Genomic DNA, 23,057 nt, shown 5'->3' on the forward strand with positions numbered 1-23,057 from the left:
GAAAATCTTATCTCGGTCCCAGTGCTTGATGAGAAGGCAGAGGGAAGACGAGAGAGGTGTGGTCCCAGGAGGTTGAGCAACAAGGTCCTTGTTCCTCCTACCACCAGCTAGGGCAATATTTTTGGTTCCTGCTTGTCCTAGTTGAGTAATTTGGAGCCTCTGAGAACACTGGGGGACAGGCAGATGCCTAGGGTCAGAACTAAGAGATCACAGGTGAGGGGAATACAGGAATACAAAATTTCCAATGGATCTGGTGAGGCAAGGAGAGTCTCTCCCCGCCTCTCCTGCTCCCAACCCCCAATGCATGCCGATATCACCTCGGAGAAGAGAAGGGAAGGGGAGAGGATCTACTAGCCTGACTGTATATTTCAAGAAAACTGAGTTGCCTAAAGTGATTGCTAAACTATTCATCAGATGAGGTTTTAAAAACTGGATTGGACTACATTAATCTTCAATCTCTCCCCCCTTGGCTCCTCCCCACTCCAATCCAGTGGGTAAAAGGCTCAAGAGGGAGTGAGGAGCAGCTACCAGAGGAAAAATGGAACCCCCTTCCCACCCCCACCCTCACATCTGAGGTGTAGCATGTGAATATACCTGTGATCTTATTGTAGTCAAAACAAGTACTTCCATATTATTAAAACCTCCTCATAACTGTCACTTTCTACCATCATTTACTTAATCTGGCTTCCATAATTGGAAACAATTTTCATTATTATAAATAATGTCACAGAAAAATTAGGCCTATTAAAGGACAAAATGAAATTTTTTAGATCTGAAGAGGAAAAGTCATAAATAATTTACCCTATTAGATCTAGATTTGCATTTTCTGTGTATATAAAATGATAATTGTGATTAATAAAACTCATTAAGCTAAAAAGGAGACCTTTGAAAATGAAAGTTTTGTTTAATCTTGAGAGAATTTTGCCAAGTTAGTTCCTAGTATAACTGAATCTATGTACAGAATACCTAAAATTGAGGGAAATGAAAAATGTATGGGGTTTATTCATAAATATCAAATGGAAGAAGGAAATAGGGGGAAAAATAAAGGTGAAAATATAATGAATGACAAAGACTTGGCAGAAGAATGACAGAACCATACCACTTGAAAATGCTTGTTGTGTGTCAACGGACTCATCTCAGAAAGGCAGTTGCTCTTAATATAATTTTCCTATCTCTTTCTTCACTTTCAGATGGAGTAACGGAAATGCAGCCAAGCTTACAGTTCTTTAGAGAATGCTGCTTTCAAAGTTAAAACACTGGGTGTCCTCGACTCATTTGCTTCAGAGTTCAGGTTTAAGTGCCAGGCAGGGAATCTCAGTTTTTCCTTACAGAGCTGCCCTTTGTTTATAATTATTGAACAACTTTAGTAATGCTAGCAGCTGAGTTTACACTGAGGAGCATCTTATTTATTCCTTACCTAAGCCAATGAATTTATTCCTATTATCCCCATTATGAAGATGGGAAATTTGAGGCTTAAATGGGAGAAAACGCTGCTCAAGTTCGCAACTAATTAGCAGTAGAGCTCAAATTTGAACTTGGGTCTAACTTTAAAGCCTCTAATCTTAATTACCGTCTTAATCTATGGTTGATTAGGTCTTAATTTGTCCTCTTACCTTCACAAAAGTAAATTGTCAGAGTCACACAAATGATGGCATCTTGTGAGGAACAGAAACAACTGACAGGAGTGGGGCAGGTGGTGGGGATTCAGGAGGGACTCAGCACCACTGTGGCCAGGCTTCTCCACTGAGTCCTGACGCAGCTCATGGGGGTGGTGGGGGTTGTTCTCATGCTGAAGTTATCAGGGTTTAACATTTAATATTTTTAAAGGAATCTTTAATCAAGGAGTTGGAAGGGGCAGACTTGAGTCGGTGTGGGGATTTTTCTTTGTTCTTCCAAAGAAATCGAGTACCTTACTCTCTTTCCTCTTTCTTTTCTATCTTTCTTCTTCCGTCCTTCTTCCCCTGCTTCCTCCCTCCCTTCTTACCTATTGCCCAGCATATACCATAATGACTAGCACATGGGTGCTCAATAATGTTTGATGGATTGAATTGGTGTAAGGAACATCTCATTCCTGTGTACTTGAACACCAAAGTCTATATTATCCCCCAGAGGCAGGCACAAGTGGAATAACAGAGCTCTGCGAACTGTCTTAAGAGCTGTTTACTTCCAGATCAGCCTGTGCCTTGCTCTATTGATCTCGCTTCTGACAAGTTAGCATTAAACTGATGTTAACCAATGTCACCCTAATAAATTTAATAACATAAAGAAGTGATATTTCGTACTCAAGAAAGAGGGATGTTCAGAATTACAAATTATACTGCCATCTGAAATAGCAAACAGGGCTGATTAATATAAAAACCGAATACACCGTTGTTCATAAAAGCCTCATGCAACCCCCTTCTCCTAACTTAGCTTACTTGGGCCTTGCTAGTTCACCCTTATTCCTCCCCCTCCCCTCTTTCTGCTAATTGGGAAGATAGCTGAGTGTATCTTTTATTCCATATATTTGCTATGCTTTTACTTACATATTTGTCAGTATTTGATGATTTGTTGCTGACAAAATAGCAATGCCATGTGGTTGAACCCAATATGCTTAAATTATATAATTTCATTATTAATTTATTACATCAAGAGGATCTACTATCCTGCAATTTACTTTTCCCATTTCATGAAATGTCTCGGTTTTTTCATACGGCAGCTCTAGCAGAGCTATATTATTGCTTTTAACTGCTATGTTCCACAGTGACTATTATGCCATACTATGGATGATTTAACTATTTCCCCCATACAACAGGGCTGTACAATTGTTTCCCTATTCAAAGCAATGATGCTGTGAATATTTTTATACAGCTATCTTAGTGCACAAGTGCAACTATTTTGTAGGAATAATTGTTTAAAAGTAGAATATCTGAGTAAAATTGAAAGTTTTATACATATTGAAAAGAGGTTTTTCCAATTTACACACCCACCAGCAGTGCTTGATTGAACTAGCTTTCCCTCATGTTACCCACATTGGATATTATCCACCTCTTTCTTGCCAATTATAAATTATAAATTATAGCTCCTCATTGTCTTTGACTTCCCTGGTCATAGGGAGATTGAGCATCTTTTCCTATGTTTTATTGGTCATTTGGATTTCTTCTCTGAATTGCACCTCTGTATTTTCTTTGCTCATTTTAGTATTAGGATGTTTATCTTATAGATGTGTAGAAACTCATTATTACGATGTTTATCCTTTAAGATATAAGATAGTTCATAAATATTTTTCTTCTACCTTGTCATTTGTGTTAATTTTATTTATGGTGCTTTTTCCTTTATAGAAGTTCTCTCCTTACTGTCTTCTGGGATTGGTGTCTTAATTAAGGAAGGTTTTATTCAGCCCAAGATTATAAAAATATTTTTTAAAATATTTTTTCTCATACTTTCATGGTTTTGATTTTAAGTTTGAATTTTTGATATAGAATTGATTTGTCTATAGTAAGAAACTTTTATTTTTTTCTAAATGGAAGGCCAATTGCACTCTAACCATATTGACCAGTCCATACTTTCCTTACTGATTTGAAATGCTTGTTAAAATAAACTCCCTAATATGTAAGATTTTATTTAGGGCTTATATTTGTTCTGTTGATCTATCTCTGTGTCTATCTTAGTGTTATAAATATTTTTATCGTATGTACTGCTATCTTACAGAGCAACTTCCTATCATTGCATTTCAACATTTTTATTTCTAGAGGAGCTTTAGAACCGGGGTATCAAATTCCTAAAGAGTCTTGTTGGGATTTTAATTGGGATTAACTTGGAAAAAGTCGATAGCATCATCATAATTCTCACTTACCTGAAGGGATACTCTGTACTTTATGTTCTTCATAAAAATACTTTATAAACATAATTTTATATACTCCTTGCAGCAACCCAGCAGGTGGGTTTTATTAGTTTCATTATACAATGAGGAAATTGAGGTTTAGAGAAGTTAAGGAATTTCTCCAAGGTCATTTGATCAGTAAACTGCTAAGCCAAAATTTTAATCACACTTTGTCTGACTCCAGAATATTGCTTCTTAACCACTATTGGATAATTATCTTTAAAGCATTGATACTTCAAAGGAACTGGGTATGTTTCATCCAGAAAAAGGTTAAATGTCTCTTGTTTCTTATTGATTAAGTGTGGAAGCAGATCACCACAAGTCCCCCTGATGGGCAATTAGGGACTGTGGTCACTAGAATGAATAAGAGGACACTAATATACAATACAAAATGGGATTCTCTAATAAAGACACAGGTCTGAAGTAATCAATACTGAGGAGATGTTCAGGTATGACTGGAAGCTCAGGACTGGTGAAGGCGGGACAGGCTCACACGGAAGCCTTGTGAGGGAAAAGTCTACAGTGTGGATTTCATTGGGATGTCACAAGACTTGTAGAAGAATTAGGAACCTTTGTATTCACTGTTTGTTTGTAAGGCCACCTGCCCCCGAAAGTCTGGGTCATGAACAGAAGGCCAGTTAAACCTCGCCTTCTCCTCCTTCTTCCAAAGAGCTTCTCTTAACCTTTCTGTTGGAAATAAAGGGTTGATTCAACATATCATAGCACATCTATAGAATGGGCTACGATGTAATCATCAAATATGATGCTACAGAAAATATTTAGTGATATGGGGGGAATGTCAAAAAGCTGACTACAAAATAAGAAGCCAGGCTGATGCCACTTTGCTTTAGAAAATTCTATATGAACATTCTACATAAACATGTACACCAAAAGATAATAGCAGTTAATGTGGTGAATTACACATGACTTTTGTTTTAATTCTCATAATTTTCTGTTTTCTAGTTTTCTTATGATGAAAGCTATCATGTTTGTAAATGGAAAAAAAATGAGTATTACACACACGCGCGCACACACACACACACACACACACACAGTTAAGGTAGTAGACCATGTGGTATTCTGTCTTAAAGTCTTAAAGCTGACACAGGCTGTTTTTTCTTCCCTTATTGGTCTTAAGGAAATATTGTAGAAAGATTTAGAGCAATGGTCTCCAAGAGCTGTCGTTGGACCAGCAGCATCAGCCTTACCTGTGCCCTCCCCAGACCTATTGAATCAGAAACAGAGCCTAGCAGAGCCCAGCCATGTGCGTTTCAACAAGTCCTCCTCCAGGAAGAGTCTGATGCTCACTAAAGTTTGATCATCATGGGTTTGATCATCAAAGGACCGTAAGAATTCATTCTAAAGAGAGGTTTCTCAGAATTCCAAGTAACAAACTCTTGGGTCTCTAAACTTAGTATGCTCAACCTACCTGCACAGGGCTCCATTTCCCTGGACCTCACATCCCTCTCCAGGAGCACAGAGGCCCAGGTCCTGGTGGTCCAGGTGCCCCTGGCTCTCGTACCCCGGTCTGCAACGACACTCTGCTTCCTCGGTCCACTCATTCTTTACACACTGGGCAAATTCACCGCAGGCCAAGAATTTGCAGGGATTTGCTTGATCAGCTGTAAGAGATGGGACAGATTTTAATGAATACATGAATGCTTGAGCAGTGGAACTGACAGAAGTCAAAGGTAAGAGACCAAATATATTTGCTATCACCTCATTTTGGAGAGGGTTGTACAGTAGTGATAATAGACTAGACTGAAAAGAGAACCACACATTTTTGTATCTTTGAAAAATGAATTTATAGACACAGGTGATATTAAATATATTTAGCTTAAAATATAATTCTGCACTAACTTTGTTGTATATCAGCATCATCTAAAAGCCTTGTTAAAACAAGGATTCCTGGTTTCATCCTCAGAGTTTCTGAGGCAAGAGAGTTGGGATGGAGACTGAGAATCTGTGTTTCTAAGGAAGGTCGTAAGTGATGCTAATGCATCTAATCTGGAAAGCACATTTTGATAATCACTGCTTTAGAGAAATAAGATTTTTCAGTTGTTAGGTATTTTTTAATGTAAGTATTTTCTGCAGAGATGAGATGTAAATATACATATTTAAGATCAGGTGTGCCCCATAAAGCAATAGCCATTTATGTAGACAGTTTTGAGAACTCGGGATAATTTTCTGATTTAAAAAATATCTTTCTCTTAGTCCCTTCCCGAGCCTTAAGGCCCTAATGTTAGAGATTCGTTCTTTTGGATTGTTTTTCCTGTATTAAAATTCAAATAGACCTGTAGTCTGGATTTTTTTTTTTTTTTTTTGGTCATTAATTGTTCTCTTTTACTCTATTCTTAATTCTGTTTTTTTTTTTTTTTTTTTGGTCATTAATTGTTCTCTTTTACTCTATTCTTAATTCTGTAAGACTGTCTCAAATGCCTTGGAAAGTGGATTATAAATCAAGAGAATCTCAGAATATTTAGCTCTGGAAGGCCTGAGGCTCTGCCAGCCTTTCTCTGTCTTTATAAAGCTGAGCACGCTGAGCTCTCAGGCAGAGAAGTCAATGGCCTGAGTCCCCACATGCTGATGGCAGAATCAGAACAGGCCTCTCATCCTGAGACCATTGTTCTTTCTGTCCTGGAAGTGTTGGCTGGCGAATCACATCAGCTATTTATCCTTCAGATTATTCTTTCAAAAGCACCTATTATGTGGAAGGAACCAGGGGACAGGTAACCCTGTATAAAGCCATTTTTCCAAGGAGCATAGGGGAAGGTACAGAATGCTTCTATACAAGAAGCCTGGTACCTTGTCTAGAATAAGAGCCCTAAATACGAGCTCTAAATATAAGTTAGAGATCACCATGGAAGAGATTATTTGAACTGAGTATTTAAAGTGTGTTGCATTTGTATATGCAAAGACTGAAAAAGATGTCCCAGCTGGATCCAGTAGGATGAACAGAGGCACAGAGATGGGAAATCGACAGACATGTGAAGACGGAGCAGGGGAAGCCCGGTTTGGAGGGGCAGAGACTCCTAAATAGCAGGAAGGGAACTCAGACTGGAAAGGTAAGTTAAGGCCAGACTCTGGTAGGTCTTGAATGCCATGGTAAGGAATTTGGCCTTTAAAGGCAGCGGGGAACCAGAGAGGATTTTGGGGTGAGGGAGGGATACAGTCAGAATTGTGCTTTAGAACATATGAAAATAGAATTTTCAGAATTAGGATAATTTCTGTGATCATTTGGTATTTCCCAAATAGGAACATTTGCAGAACTCTCAGCAAGACTTAATAAGTTTTATACTAAAAAGAAGTTCGGTGGCTAAATAAGTTTTTTTGTTTGTTTGTTTTAATGCAGGGCGAAATGAATACAATAGGTTTCTCTCTCTCCCTTGCTCTCTTTCTCCCACTCCCTTTAACCTTACCCCCTGTTGTTTTAAACCTCTTAGGGTCATTAATAAGGTAATATTGTGAATCTTCAATCAGAGAACGGAGTCAACTGCTTTGCCAAATCACTAACCATAGAAATTGTGAACAGGTCATTGGGAGACACCTTATGAGGTAAGAATTTCAAAGAGGGGCTATGTTCACTGTCCTCATCCAGCACCTCCTTTTGGTGGAAGAAGTGAGAGCTAGGGAGGAGAGAGACCAGTGGGCAGGAGCAGGCCTTCGAAAGTATATGACTGGGTTTCCCCAGCAGGCTAGACCTGTTAAAAGTCTATGTGAAGTTGTATTTCTCTGCAGGTTGAGGGGCCCTTATGGACAAGCGGGCCTGCTAATGGGAACTGGCTTTCCCTGCCTCACAGTTACTAAAGTTGGCCACGTTACAGGATCCTTGCACTGTTTGAAAAATAACACAGATTTACCCCAGTAGCTCAGGTGATTCACGCCCAGGGCCTGGTTTAATAAATAACAGACGTCAGCAACTTTATGTTTAGGACTTTAGTCTCAGAACAGAAGCCAAGGGGGAACAACAGTCAGAGGCTCCATTTCCCTCCCTCTGCTGTGGAGAAGCTGACTGAATGCATGAATTCTGCCCACTTGAAAAGTAATAGGAAATGTGTGATAACCAAATAAGTTTCCAGTTACAAAGAGGTTACTGTTTCACCATGATTTTTTTTCAGCACAGCCAGGCACGGTCTACGTGCCAGTGAAGCTGAACAGAAAACAATAAGGCAACGTTGGAAAAATGACTTTGTCCAAATTTTGAGGCCCTGAATCTGGTGGATTTGAAGAACAAATGCACCTAGTTTATCGGTTACTTGTTTTTCTCATGTTATTTATTCAAGACCCACCTACAGATAAGAAGTAGGAGATTTCAAATCACCGAGTTTAGTTTTTGTTTGCTGTGTACCCTTCCTGGAAATTCAGACAACATTCATTCACTCAACAGATATCAACTCGGTCCTTCAAAATCTGTAGCACCAAGACTTTCAGACCCACAAATGGCTTTTGATTTTAACTTTATATTTTAGATAAAATTTTAGAGCTAGAAGATATTTTAGAGACCTTCTTGACTAATTTGCTCGCTTTGCAGATAAGGAAGCTGAGACTCAGTGAAGTTGAGTGTTGCCAAGATAATGACCATTTGTGCTCAAGTCTTCTAACTCCCACCCCACCCCTTGTGGACTGTGTGAGAAGTTCCAGAGAAGGAAAGATCCCTAAAGGGGAGCCCTTGGCCCATGGCCTATAAAGGTCATTGCAGTTAATTGGAATCATAACAGAAAAGACCACATTTACAACTATTTGTGAAGCAACTCATGCTGCTTCCAATCTTACACCTTAAGAAATATTTTCCCTAGGTATGTTGATAACCCTCCCTACTTACATATCATTCTTTGAGGGCCACCTACAACTTTGGACTTTTGACAAAGACTGGGAACTGGATGTGAGCTAACCCTGGGGAGGAAGCACCATGGAAGAGAAGAGAGTGACTTTACGATGAATGAAAGTTTAGTAGAAATTTCTTAAGAAAGCTTTCCCTATGTTGTTATCATCTTCTTTCTTTGTCATATCCCAAAGACATTTCTCCTTAGAATGATGGGTCATACAACTATTTGTGTAGGCCATTCAACGATTTGCCTCTTCCTTAACACAGCCCTAGAAATTTGCACAAAGCAAACTAGTCCGAACCTCCCACTCTTTGCTCTTGATTTGGTGAATATCAATAATGTAAACATTATGTAGCAACAACCTAAGATGCTCTGTTCTGAATATGGTCTGTAGCTTGGAAAGAGGAAGGACAATGAAACTTGAGATCAACAGTCAATTAGGAAGAGAACAGCTAGATGCCACTTTCTAGAAAAATATTTTCAAATCATATCAAAGTGGTGTGCAGATTTGAGAAGATGAAGTCCTCATGATTGCTCTCTAGATTAATTGGTCTATAATTGCCTTAGCTTCCTGGATTTGCTTATATTCTCGTTAAATAGATCATTTTTATGGTGGCAAAATCACTTAATTTTTTGTCCTTAACCCATTAGGTTAGCTCCTCTGCAGAGCAAATTTGACAGTCTCTCCAGAGAGGCAGCCAGGGCATTGGCCTGAGTGAGTCCAATGGTGTCAGTAGCTGCTCCTTTGCAGGTGGTGGGAAAAGTCCAAGTCTATTCTGGCATCCAAGGGTCCTGGTTTAGTCCTTAGCTTCCCGTGTGGACTCTGGCTGTAGTCAGAGCATTAATGTCATTCCCTTTCAGGCTTTTTTTCTCGATGTGGCCCCAGGGATCATGATCTCAAACCTTCACCAGGAGTTTCACCAGGAATTTCACCAGGAGCACAGGGACAATTATTTATATAGCAGTCCCCGCCCCCCCCCCCGCCTTTATCTGAGGGCAAGATGTTCCCAGACCCCCCAGTGGATGCCTGAAACCACGAATAGTACTGAACCTTATGTATACTATGTTTTTTCCTATACATACGTACTTATGATAAAGTTTAATGTACAAATTAGACAGCAAGAGAATAACAGCAATAACTAATAATAAAATAGAACAATTATAATAATATACTATAATAAAAGTTATGTGAATGTGGTATCTTTCTCTTCTTCTCTCTCTGATAACCAATATGACAATTGATATGGCTACTAAGTGACTAATGGGCAGGGATACACTGGACAAGGGATGATTCACATCCCAGGAGGAATGGAGTGGAATGGCTTGAGATTTCATCATGCTACTCAGAAAGGTGTGCAATTAAAACTTATAAATTTTTTTATTTCTGGAATTTTCCATTTAATATGTTTGGACCTCGGTTGACCGTAGTAACTGAAAGCTCAGAAAGAAAAAAAGGTGGATAAGGGGGTACCACTATATAAACAGGGAGCTCACATTTATTGAAGGCCATTTGTGCTTGATAGTGTGCTGGACATTTTAAACAAGTCTTCATTAATATTCACAACAATCTTCTAAGATAGATATCGCTGACCTCACTTTCACAGATGAGAAAATTAAAGCCCATAGTAGCTAGTCAGTATGACCCAAGATTGACATCTGCATGTCCGTTTACTATGTTCGTCTTTTGACATCATTCTAGTGGTTTTCAAATATAAGGTTCCAAAGGGTAATAGGGGATGAGGAACAATGAGTGGGAGGCTCTGCCACCCACTGCCAGCATCTCCACTCTCCTCAGTTTACACATCAGACTTCCGCCAATGCTTTTCTTTGAATTAAAGAAAGGCTCTCCCAAATAAACAAAAGCTCAAAACCATTGTCTGCCACCACACCTTCATGAAGCAGAATGTTTCCTTGCAGAAGGTGTAATCTGACCCTATAGGAGCACCACATTTGTTTCTGTTTTTCAAATGTGAAATCAATGAACATGGCTTGAAGTAAGTGAGCTGTCACATGGGACTTGGAAATATTTGTATCATTCTTAGATTTCCAGTGTAAGTACATTTTCTGTATCAGTTTCTTCCCTGGATTTGCTTATATAATGGCTTTCGTATGCATTCCAAACAGCATTCCCAATTGGCTGACTGAGGAAGGATGTATATCTCTCAGCTGTCCATCAGTGATCAAAAAGCATTCAAATGAATGTCCTTGGCCTGCAGAGAACATTTTGAGGCATTTTACAGTTAGAATTAAAAGGATTATGGTCCTGGTCATCAAGAAGTTTATAAATTTAAGAAAGAGGTATGAGGACTACACAGATTGACTAAATATGAAACCAAGTAGAATTCCAAACCTGCCATGTGCTATTAGACTCAGAACCTGGTTGATCAGCCATATGGACAAACCACGGGGAACATACAGAACAAAGGAAGTTTCCCGCAGAGATTAACAACTATTTACCCACACAGTGAAAGGAAAACAGGAAAACAAAGACTTTAAGCTATACCTTGCAGAAATTAAACGCAACCAACCATTCCATTCTTTACTCCCTATAATCAGTAATTTTTCATAGAAACTGAAAAACAGATATAAACCCAATTCCTCTAACACTTGGGGTCTCATTCTCTGACTATGAGAGGAAAACACACTCTGTCTAAGGAGTGTTATTCTTCCTTAAATAAACTTTTCTTTGTCACTAACTCTGGCTCACTCTCGAATTCTTTCCTGAGCGGAGCCCAGGACCCTCGCTTGGGGGCGGTAGGGCTGCATGAAATTCTCGGAGATCATAGGTCGCTGATGGTCTAAAACTGCCTTTTCCGAATCTCTTGTTTCTGGTCTTAAGTGCCCTTAGGCTTGTCAGGCCTGAAAATAAGTTCTCCCTGTCTTCTAAGTCTCCAGGGGTCTCCGGTCGGCATTTCACCAACTTCAGTTCATTATGCCCCTGCCCGCTCCCACCTCTTCACTGGCCCTACAACCTTGGGGCTTTGTATTGATTGCTTTTTCTGTTCTTTTCTTTTTCGTTTCTTTGTCAGTATTTATTATCTCATCATCCCTTCTCTCGTGCTGTCTCAGCACTTGCGTTGCCCAGGAAGTGAAGTATCTCCTTTGATTGGGTCCAGACCTAAAGCCGGTTTCAGCTCAGTTTGCCTGAAACTCAGGCGTCACCTGGGCAGGCCAATGCTGAGGGCCTATTGGGACTTTGCAGACTTTTTTTTTCCCCCTTCATTTCAAAGCGATGAAACCTAGTGTTCACTAGATGGCGCTCAATAGCAAAAGAAGTAGGAATTTCATCAGGGGATGAAATTTAAAAGCCCCAACTGAGTTCTGTCTCCTTAAAAACCACTGTGCGGTGCGCCTTTCTGAAGAGAAGTGGAGTCTGGAAGGAATTAGCGCGGTGGCACAAGCAGCTCCAGGGGATCGCTGATAGAGCCATTATCACTGCGTGATTACCGCGCAGATTGAGCCTGGATGGTTGGGGGAATGTGGTGGAAACTCCTGGAACATGTTTTCTCATTTTAAAAAAGGCGGCGCTATAAGGGCTCTGGAGTTCCGAGGCCGGCGGACCCGCCGCCCCTAGGGCCGAGGCGCCCGGAGTGACCAAGCCTCACGCCAGAATGGAACGAGCAGATTTCCCAAGAGTCGGCGTGGGTAAACCCTGCCACTTGCGCTGCTGCACACTGCGGAGTGGGGGTCCGACAGCTGCGGTGCTGCCTCGCCCTTGCCTCCCCCACTCATAACCAAGGCTTTTCGTGCCGATTTTGTTGGAGGGGAGGAGAAGAGGGGTCAGTACTTTGCCTGGGGCATCAGAGAATGCCAAACCTGCACAACTCAATCAATAGTAATTTGCAGGGCACAAGACTTGTGGCCTTAGCCCACCATACTTTTAAGAGTTCACCAACAGGTTTTAAATTCTTTAAAATCAGGAGAAAAAAATATATAATCCAAACTGGATTATATTCACCTCTATACCAATGCAGTCATACGATGTAATTTTTAATTTTGTATTAGTGAATATAATGAAAGCAAAAGGGCCTAGAGCCCAGAAAATCCTAAAGCAGCACTGGGTCTGTTCCCTTCCCAAGGCATTGATAGCACTTTAATACAGTGCTTTGGGGGTTGGCAATTAGTAATTTGAATAAATATAGTCTACTGAGGGTTCATCCAAGATGTAAGGCAGGGACGTCATCTTTCACAGAGGCCCGTTGGGCTTATTTTCCCAAATCCTGAGAACATTCTGGGAATTGGCTGCACCTGCAGAGAGAGTGAACCAGCTCATCCCTGCTGACAATGCTGAAGCCTCCAGGAAAGCACCCTGTGTGTGAAGGACTGGTTCCCATCAATGGTCGGTGGCCTTGGGAATGTAGGTTAGCATCTTTAGGTCTCATTTTTTCCCTTCTATAAAATGCGATATTTAAACCAGGTGATCACTCACGTTCCTCCAGCTCATTCTAGGTCTTGTACCACAACAAAGGGCAGGAGCATTAGCTGGACATGCTGGCACATATCTCTAGAACTGTTGATGCAATACAGCAATTAGAATTTTATAATAAATCTACATTTAAGTTAATGTTTCATTATTTTATGACACTTTATTATTTGCCAAAATGTTTTGCATATAGCTTATTGCTGAAGGGTAGAATTAGAGTGAGAATAATTATTTTGTGATAAATAGCGCACGGCCCAGCACCATGTATGTGGTTGGAACTTGATACACATTCGTGGAACTGAGTAAATTATTAATGGGAGTTCTTTCTCGTTTAAACGGGCATGCAGTGTATAATACTTTGGGTTTCATTTCAGTTTCATTCTCGAGAACCACCACCACAAACTTCTTATAGTAGGCTCTCAGTAACTCTTTCTTACATGAGTGGGTGTATGAATAACCATACACATCTTGCCCTGGATGGGAGATGGAAGAATTTACTCCACTCTCAGTCATTATTTTTATCTGCTAAACTGAGGTTTTTGGTGGTGAACACACAATGCAATATATATGTGCCTCACTATTGAATCGTATACCTGAAACTTACTGGATTTCATTAACCAATGTCACCATGATAAAAATAAAAAAATAAGTAAATAAAAAAATAAAATAAACTGAGTCGTTTGGGGTACATTAGTGTTAGGGCCTGAGTGTCCCAGGATCAGCAGGCAGAGTGAGAACTCCAATAGAAGGGGCTGTGGGAGGTGGCTCTGCAGCTGGGCTGCGGCCTCAGCTTATGTGGAGGCATTTGTGATAAGGGGTTGGATGAAGGGCTCCAATAGCATCTTAAGAAAGCTCCATAAGTTGGTTCAGGTGTGAGATGAGGGCAGAGGTTGAAATTCTGGAGAATGGCAACGAGATATCTGGCAGTGCAATCGGTACCGGGGTTCTCTAATGGAAACAGGTAATAACGGAAGATCCCTAGTGATGGCCCAGGAGGCACAGGGTAGCAGCAGTGTAACGGAGGAGATAGGGCCAGAGACATAGGAGATTGGCTGGGGGGGTGGGGGGTTGGGAGGGTGGGGGTGTGTGAAGGGTGGTAAAAGGAAAGGGGAGTCTCCTGGAAAGAGAATTCCTGTGACTGCCCCATCTGGGAAGGGACACTCCTAGCAGAGCCAACGGTACTCATTTTTTCTCAATAGATTACACAGCCTTAGTATACCCAGTAGGAGGGCTGATAACACTCTTTTATGAAGAGGTAGTAGGTAGAGTTGAAGAAAGCACAAAACACTGCTGTTGAATTCCGGCTATAGCACTTGGTTACTATGTGGCCAGTAAGTTACTCACACTTCTCTGAAACAGTTTCTCCAACTGTGTAATGGTGGTGGTGGTGGGAGGTACTAATACCTGCTTTGTGTAGTTATTTATTAAGATTGAAAATAGTGTCAATTACTAGTAGGTATTACTGTTTTTATTGTCATTATTGTGATGAGTGACATCTAGTACCTTTTCAGAGCTGGTGACTAAATGGAGGTCTTATAAATTATGTAACTTTCCAGAGAAAATGATTGTTGATTCCCGTTCTGACTGGCAGCATCCTAGATGTTATACTGTAATTAATTTCAATATTTATCATTTACCAGTCTTGAAGTCTGCCCTTTTTTGAGGTGGCTTCTTAGGAATTCAGGGAGAGAATAAGTTAGAATAAGTAGTTTTGCATATTTGAAATCTTCAACCTGCACAGCAAACTGCAATAAAAGCCCTCCATGCTTCTGAAGAATTTTCATCGCAGCCTAAAGCAAGAACTACTCTACTTGCCAGGGATGTTGGCAGAATACTGAGTGAGCCGTGATTTATTAGGTATTTCAGTTGCTAAATAACAGATAGTTCTAACATTGGTTTATATTTTTTTTTATCTCGCAGATTCATTTATTCAGGGAGTTTTCAAAAGGTGAATAGCCAACCACATGTAGTAATAACACTGTGTCGCTTCTTACATCTCTGTACCTCTGTGGATATTATTTGGCCTAACCAATTGCTGACCCTCATTTAGAGGACACATCCTGGAATTCAGATACTGATCTAAATGTGGAATGATCCTCACCTAGAAATCTCACGATAATTTTCAATTTTTCTCTTCTCTATAGTCCAGAAGTAGTAATGGAATACTATTTCCCTCTTCCAGCATTACTCCCACAAACTACTTTTCCTCCCTCCTTGACATTTGCCCAAAAGAAAAGACACGATAAAGACTTCATTGGCTTTCGTTTCAAATTTTGCAAGTGGAACTTAATAACTGGTCTGTCTGAGCATTGCCTGTACATATAATAAAACTAGAGCATAGAAAAGAAATGCTAAACCCTCTGACCAAGACCATCTTACAGTTCCCCTCAGCATGGCTAAGCTTTACTCAGGCTTCTTCCTGACTCTAGCCCCCTAACTTCCCTTTACTTAAAGCAGTTAGTTTAGAAATCTTGTAATTATAAAATCATTCCGTGCCCTTTTTGGGACGTAAATCTCTTTAAAGCTTTTCGACAGTGTTACAACTCTGGACTGTCTTACTCCAGGCCCCGGGAGCCATTCCTTTGAAATGTAACCATCTAGGAAAAAGCGTCCCCCGTCTTCCAGTCTCTGGAGAGTAGGGGCCTTCTTCCAAGCTGTAAGGCAGGAGGTGGACAGGGCATGGTGACTTTCTCATTTTCTACTTCATTCCAACCCCACTGAAATCTGGCCTGGGCTCTTGCCACTCTGCTAGATTGCTTTTGCAAAGAGTTCTAATGACCTCTGAACTGTCAACTTAAATGTCCTAATCTACTGATCACTCACAGCTGCTGAAATTGCTGACCTGTCTTGTCTCCCCTGTGCTTCTCTTTTCCTGGCTTCTGCAACATCATGGCTCCCTTCACTGACAGTTCTTCTATTTCAGCATTTAGTGTTGGAATTTCTCAGAGTTCCATTCCCAGTTCTCTTTTCTTTTCCTCCCACTCTACACATTGCCCTGGGCCTTTTTTTTTTAACCTATTCTCAGGTTTCAGCTTGTATACTTGAACTGTGTACTTTCAGCACTAGCCTCTTCCCTGGCCTTAACCCACTTCATAGGCCAGAGGTCAGAGGTCAATTCGCCAAATGTTCATTTCCTTAAAACTGATATGCCCCAATACATCTTTTGAAGGATTTTTATGTTATTTATATCTTGTTTTAATTTTGAAGTTAAGTGTTTAAAAATGAATTAATCTAAATAGTACTCTATAACTATTTATATATTTTTACTAAGTATTTTTCAAATTTGCAGTATTTTGTGAATCATAAACTATGTTGTTATTTTATACTCTTGAGAATACTTTAAGGACTGTTTAGTATTAAGTTTGAAGACATTTTGAGTATTACATAATTTTATTAAAGTTGAACTTTAAAGGACCATAAGTTGTTTAAGAAAAGAAAAGAAAAGAAAAAAGAAAGGAAAAATAGGACACCTGTGTAGATGCAAATAGATTGGGCAAGGGCTCTTAGACTAACTGGCTTAATTTATTTATTAAAAAAAATTTTTTTCTTTAACAGGAAGCTTGGAACCAAACTCTGGCTTTAAATGAGCTGGCTCAGCATGGCTTTCCATTCCTTCCAGGCTGAGCTCCCTTCATTCCCTCCTGGTATCACTCCCAGAAATGTCTGCATCAGCCTCCTGCCCTTTGTTGAATAGCTCCTCCCACCCTTTTCTGCCAGGGCCCACCACCATCATACACCAAGGTATTATACACTCAATATTGCCACCTGCCTGGGAAGCCTGCCATGACATCACTTTGCCTCTGCAGAATTTACTGCTTTCTCCTCTGTGCTTTGTAGCATTTCTGGTCATATCCTGATGATTGTATTTAGCAGACTCTACTACAGTTTTTTATATATGTATCTATTTCTCTTTGAGGGTAGAATGGGCTTGAATCACCTTTGGATCCTGGTGCCTATAATAGTGCCTTACTGGTGGCAAATAATCCCTAAGTGCTTACTGAGTGCAAGAATGAACAAAGATCTGAATCATAATGGCATTATTATTTACTTGTCTAACTTTTCTATGATAGCAAAGATAAGGACCTGTGGGAGTTAGAGGCTGGAAAATCTTCTATGGTTTAAAAAAAAATCACCTGACATTTGGAAATAAGGAGAAAAGCTGACCATGTGACTTTCAATGTTGCCCTAGAGCAATAATAGTTAATAAACAGGGATTGCCTGTGGGCCGGTCCAGCTAGCCAACTTTTTCCAGAGGCAAGCTAAGTATGGTTTTTAGGTTTTTAAATTTTTATTTAAGCAACTTTATAATATCTTGGATTTTATCATTCGGCTCACAGAGCCAAAAGTATTTACTATCAGGCTCTTTTTAAGAAACAATTTGCTGAGCCCTAGGAGGCAATAACTTTGTTTGACCTATCATTTACCATTGATTATGGCATTTTATAACTCTATAAAATTAGAAGTTATAGAAAATGAATAAGATGCAATGATTGTATTTCCTGTTTTTATTTAGCTTAATCTTATTTCATCATTCTCCTTTGTTCTTTGGCTGTATAAAATTTGTTTCCATATTCTCTTTAAACCATGATTATCATTTTAACAATTCTCTTATCGACTAATTAGTCGAATAAAACTGTGACATATGCTCACTTTCTGTTTGTATGCCAATTATGTTTTTCACATTTTGAAGATTATTCTTTGATAATGGTTGAGGAGGAAAGGGTGGTTAGAGACAGCAGCTCCCAGGCTCAGGGAATGTTGGACATGAGATGAGAGACTCTCTAGTGTAAGGTAGCCCTACTTCTAATTTCTTTTTTCTCCCAAGAAGGTGTTAAGGAGAGGCCCAAAGGATAAGACACCCAGTAACTGAGTTTTGCTATATGTGGCCATCTTGGATGGGAAAAGTTTAAAGTTATAGGATGCTTTCTCCATTTTCCAAGGATAGATTCTTGGGATCCTCTCTCATTGACAAAGCTAGGTATTTATTCCTGACATACAGTATTACCAGCAGCTGTTCCTTTCCTCTCTAAAGATTTCTCCTTTAATTCTCTTTCAAGGAGAGTTTTCTCAACAGATTGGACTAATGCCAATGAGTTTAAGCAAATACTGGCAAGATCAAACCTGAATCAAGGAAGTTTCTTATATTTGTGAAAATGACCTTCTGGTATTATCTGGGGTTTTGATTATCAGGACCCCATGGAGTTATCTTACTACATGCTGGAGGACGGCCACTGCAGTGCATCAGCCCAAGCCTTAGATGCTAGAAAAGACCATGCCAGGAATAGAGCCAGGGGGTATGTAAATTGGAATTTGAATCTTTGTTCTCCAGTAACTTGAAGTAATTATCTTCATTCTGGGTCCAGGGACCTGAGAGGCAGCAGATAAGTTGGTTGCACTGGTTAGTTGTACTGGAGGACATTTTAATCAGTTCGACTGTCAGTCACCATGACAGCTTACACTCAAGTATACTGCCAAAAGGAGAATATCTGGATCATTTAGTCATACTAAAAAACTAGGAGCAAAATAGCTGTCATAGTCAAGATTTTTTTAAAGAAAAAAGCTATTGAAAATTACCTGTATATTTTCTTTTAATTTATTTTAACATGTAGACACCCATTTCTCCTATAATCAAAATATCAAATTTATGCTTATTTCCCCAAACTAAAATTGTACAGGAGAACTGATGTTAGAAACACTTTACTATAACTGTATAGTTTTTTTTAGATCTGAATTTTTTAATTTCAGATTTAAGACGTTTTATAGAATATGCAGATTCATAGAAGTAGGAAATTAATTAGCTCTGTTCAGAAGCAATGGCTGTGAGTGTTTTGGGTTTGGGGGCTGTCTCCGCCTGGTCTGGAGCAGAGAGGAGGAGCTGTGAGAATGGAGGTGGAGGGTGTTTGTGAGTCTGTGTCTGAGTGGGTCCCTCACCACAACTTGCTCTTGGGTGGCCACCTCCGTCTCCTCAGCAGCTACCACCTCCAATGTTAGCTCGTATTTCTGTGACCGACCCCTACGTGGCTGGTGTCCTGCCTCTCCAACTCTGGTGCCAACAAAGATTCTTTCCTTGACTAAATTCTACTCAGGCTTCACTGAAATTTTCAACTCAGCCTCTACCTTTGAACTTCCGTGTTGTCTCTTCATTGTCCACTGTTAGCAAGAATCTTGCCAAGTTGGTTTAGTTAGAATGCCCCTATGCTCCATATCTGATCACTCTTGACATCTGATCAGGTTCCTCATCCTCCACTGTCCCCCGCGGGCTGATGTCTGATCACGCTGTCCCGCCTTCAACAAGAATCCTTTTAGGTCAGCTTAACCACCTAAAACCACCTCCGATGTTTCCATCCACTGCCGCCCCCGCCCCCCACCCCTGCCCCTACTGCTTGTCTGTAGGTTCCCACTTGCCCATGCTGTCTTCAGAGTTGAGACCACTCTCTCTCCCCACCCCAAGATCCCACTGCAGTTGTCCCTACAGCCTTCAAGACTGTCCCCCTTGAATGAAGTCTTCCTTCCTGGCTTTAGTAAGTGGTATTGAATAATTATTTCTTCAACAGTACTGGTTATTTGTAGCTACAGCAGGCTGCTCAGCCCTTGCCACCACCAACCACCACAGGCCGTCTCACTGCCTGAGACCAGGCAGGAGGGACTAGAATTCTCTCAATTAATCTCTATCCCTACATCCTTTCATCTGTTTAGGCACTAGGCCTCAACAAAATGGAATTTAAGGGACAACTCAGAGCTTTTTTTATTGCAGGATCACTCCTTAGTGATTCTCAGACTCACAAGAATTTGCAACTAAGTGTGGCATATCAGAAAGTGCTTATTACAAAGTTTTTTTGAATGAATAAGGCATAGCTTTGATCCCAGCATCACTCTAAGGTGTCCCTCGTTGGCTACATTGCAAGATCCTTTGGGCAGGGACTGACTTTTATACATTAATGTGTTATAAGGTTCTAGATCATTCTAGATCACCATTTATTGTTTTGTATTAAGCATGTAGAAAATGGTCAAGGCTGAACCATCAAGCACTTGCTGGTTACAAGTGGGTGAATCTACCCTTTACCTTTGGTGCAATAACTAAACTAGGATCCCTAGTGAGTTAGGAAGCCCTTGTACTCCTTGCCTGTCCTTCCCTGCTTGTCTATTATACCCAGCTGCCTGCTCCTCAACCCTTGATTGGAAGAAACACTTTTGGGGGCAAGTTGGCACAGTGGCTTCTCACTCTAAATAGGAACCCTTTTGGATATTGGATTTCCCTATTTTGATTTTTATAGAGAAATTGATAATGTTCATTGTTTTTCTTTTATTTTTAACTTTTATAAAATCCATATTTGGCTTTCTAATTTTGTCCTCAAACCCTTTGATTTAGGCATTTTTCATATCCTAGCTGGCTCACTACAGTCATTTCTTGGCAGACGTCTCCTATTCATTTATTCATTCTTCTATAAATTTTCAATGTATTAAGAATTCAGATTTTCTCACTCTCCAAGTATCTGGTAAGAAATGGAGTAAGATAATTTCACAGGTTGTCCAGCACATTCTGGCTTTCCCCTATTGTTCCACCATTAAAAGATGGGTTGGGCATGTTACCCCACAGTATGCTAGGAAACCTGGGGGTATTTCTTTGGTAGCTCAGGATAAATTTGGCTCCAACAGGGACTGGAGCTGATGTTAGCACTGTCCCATTTCTACTGCTACTGGCTTCTTAGAGGAAAGCTACATAGCTGCTCTCTTATGAGAAATGAGTAAATATAATTTCAGTTTCAACCTCCACACAAATACCTTGTCATAGTACTTTTTATTGTTCTCTCTGGTACCCTATGCAGGTCACAAATCATTAGTCAATTTAATGGTGACAATGTTGCAATATTAACTAAACATTTATGAGTTAACTTCAATGTGTTGAGTGTTATGTTAAGTGTCATAAATACAGTCCCTTCATATCTGTGGTTCCTCATCTGCGGATTCAAAGAAACTTGGATTGAAAATATTCAAAAGAAAAGTTACATTGTTGCTGACATGTACTATGAAGTTAGGCTTACGATGGTTGTGTCTGTACTGAACATTCACAGACTTTACTTTTCTTGTCATTATTCCATAAATAATACAGTATGGTAACAATTTTATAGCATTTACATTATATTAGGTATTACAAGAATTGTAGAGGTGATTTAAAGTATACAGGAGGATATGCAAGGTGACATCTACACCAGCCATTTAATATAAAAGACTTGAGCATCTTTGGATTTTGCCATCCACGGATAGGGGGTGGTCCTGGAACCAATACTCTGTAGATACTGAAGGACGACTCTATTATTTTACTTAATCCTCACACCTGTTACTATCTCCATCTTCCAGTTGTGGAAATGGAGTGCTACAGTTAGCACACAAGACTCCCATGCAGTGCTATGGCTCTCCAAGGTCAACGCTCTTCTGTGCTTTATTTCCACATCACCAAAGTCCCTTAGACATCCCTGACAATACACTACTCTTTCTAAGGCACTACTTGAGTCGCACCTAACTTGAGAAGCCTGTCCCCACAGCAGTACATTCAAGTTCTCCCCTGCTTCAACTTGGCTCCTTACATTTACCATCTCAAGTTGTTGGATGGGTCTCTAAGTAAACTCAGCTCCCTAAGGGAGTCAGGAAGGGAGGCATTGGGTCCTTACCTCCCTTATGCTTTCCAAGTTCTCCCTGTACTTGCCGCTGTTACTGTTCTCACTTGGATGAAGAAATTGGTCTCCTGATCCTAACTGGTTTCTTCCCAGTTCTAAGGAAGTTTTCTAGGGAAGAGGTAGGTATTTTACTAGCATTTAGGAAGTCTTTTATTCCTTAGAGGAGCCAGAGGGCTTACTCAGCCAGCCGGCCTAGTTCAGAGGTAAATACTCCTAGGCTTAGTGCCTAAGGACACTCCGTCATTTTAATGATTCTGTTTACAAGGTAGGAGGCAATTTTCTTCAAGTTTCTAAAAGTTCTGCTCTGTCAAAGAAAAGTGTCTCCCAACTGAGCCTTTTTGTTTGGATTTTGCCCAAGGCCTTTCTTTCCCTCTGCCTTCATTATTAGTCCACAGAAAACCAGAGAGGATGTTAAAGATTCACTTCACTAATTCATAGCCAGCTGGGAAACTTTGCTTTCAATCTGACTAGAAGGTTGCATTGGCAGTGGATTTGGAGACATGGCCCCTTGAATTCCAGGGAATAAAAACAAACAAACAAACAAACAAACAAACAAACTGCCCCCCTTCAATTGGTTAGAAAACAGAAATTTAAAACTAGTGATGAAAACAGTTTCCAATATGGGCCCAGCAGGTTACAACGGTACATATAGTATGCTTTATTATTAGAACAAATGTTCACTTTCTATTGTGTAGTTTTGGGCTGAGCCCCCACATCTTTTAACAATTTTTGTCACATCTAAACTAACTCTTATTTGTTTTAATTTGCACGTGGGAGCTGACCTAGGATACACAAATGGGAAGAGACATTATTTTCTTTTTCTTTGGTGATGGCGAAGTGGCTTTTTTCCAAGTTTGAATTTTGGTCTAATGATTTTTTTTCCTTTTCTCGGGATGCCGTCTCAGTTTCATCCTGAATTGTGTTATGAAGAGGTGATTTTGGTAGTTAACTATGACTGGCAGGTTTCTTAGGGAAAAAAAACCTAGGTTGTTGCAGTTCACTGAGAAGTTGCTTCTGACTTGGAGCAGAATGTAAATGAGTTTTTGGCTGTGAACTATATTTAAAAAAAAAAAAACTCTTAAGCAAGACAAAAGTTTTGCTCTGAGGAGAAATTAAAGCTCTCAGATTGTGAAGCAAGAGCTGTGTTTGTTCTTTGCTTTGTGGTATAGGAAAACTTTAACCTGCATGCCTTAGGACCCTATCTTTTGAATAAAGCAATTCATAGCTTCCAAAAGGTTATTTTATCAAGCTTGATTTTAATTTGATTTTTT

General features: G+C 40.0%; 1 protein-coding gene across 1 annotated transcript in view; it reads right to left on the minus strand.

Annotated features, from left to right (window-relative positions):
* The window catches only part of IMPG1 (interphotoreceptor matrix proteoglycan 1), an 87,424-nt gene that overhangs the window by 2,609 nt on the left and 61,758 nt on the right, over positions 1-23,057 (minus strand). Inside the window, exon 13 of the mRNA XM_011383572.1 lies at positions 5,292-5,484. Coding sequence (XP_011381874.1) covers positions 5,292-5,484 — 193 coding nt within the window. The remainder of the gene's footprint in view (positions 1-5,291; positions 5,485-23,057) is intronic.

The sequence above is a fragment of the Pteropus vampyrus genome, unplaced genomic scaffold (assembly GCF_000151845.1).
Source record: "Pteropus vampyrus isolate Shadow unplaced genomic scaffold, Pvam_2.0 Scaffold526, whole genome shotgun sequence".
Taxonomy (NCBI): domain Eukaryota; kingdom Metazoa; phylum Chordata; class Mammalia; order Chiroptera; family Pteropodidae; genus Pteropus; species Pteropus vampyrus.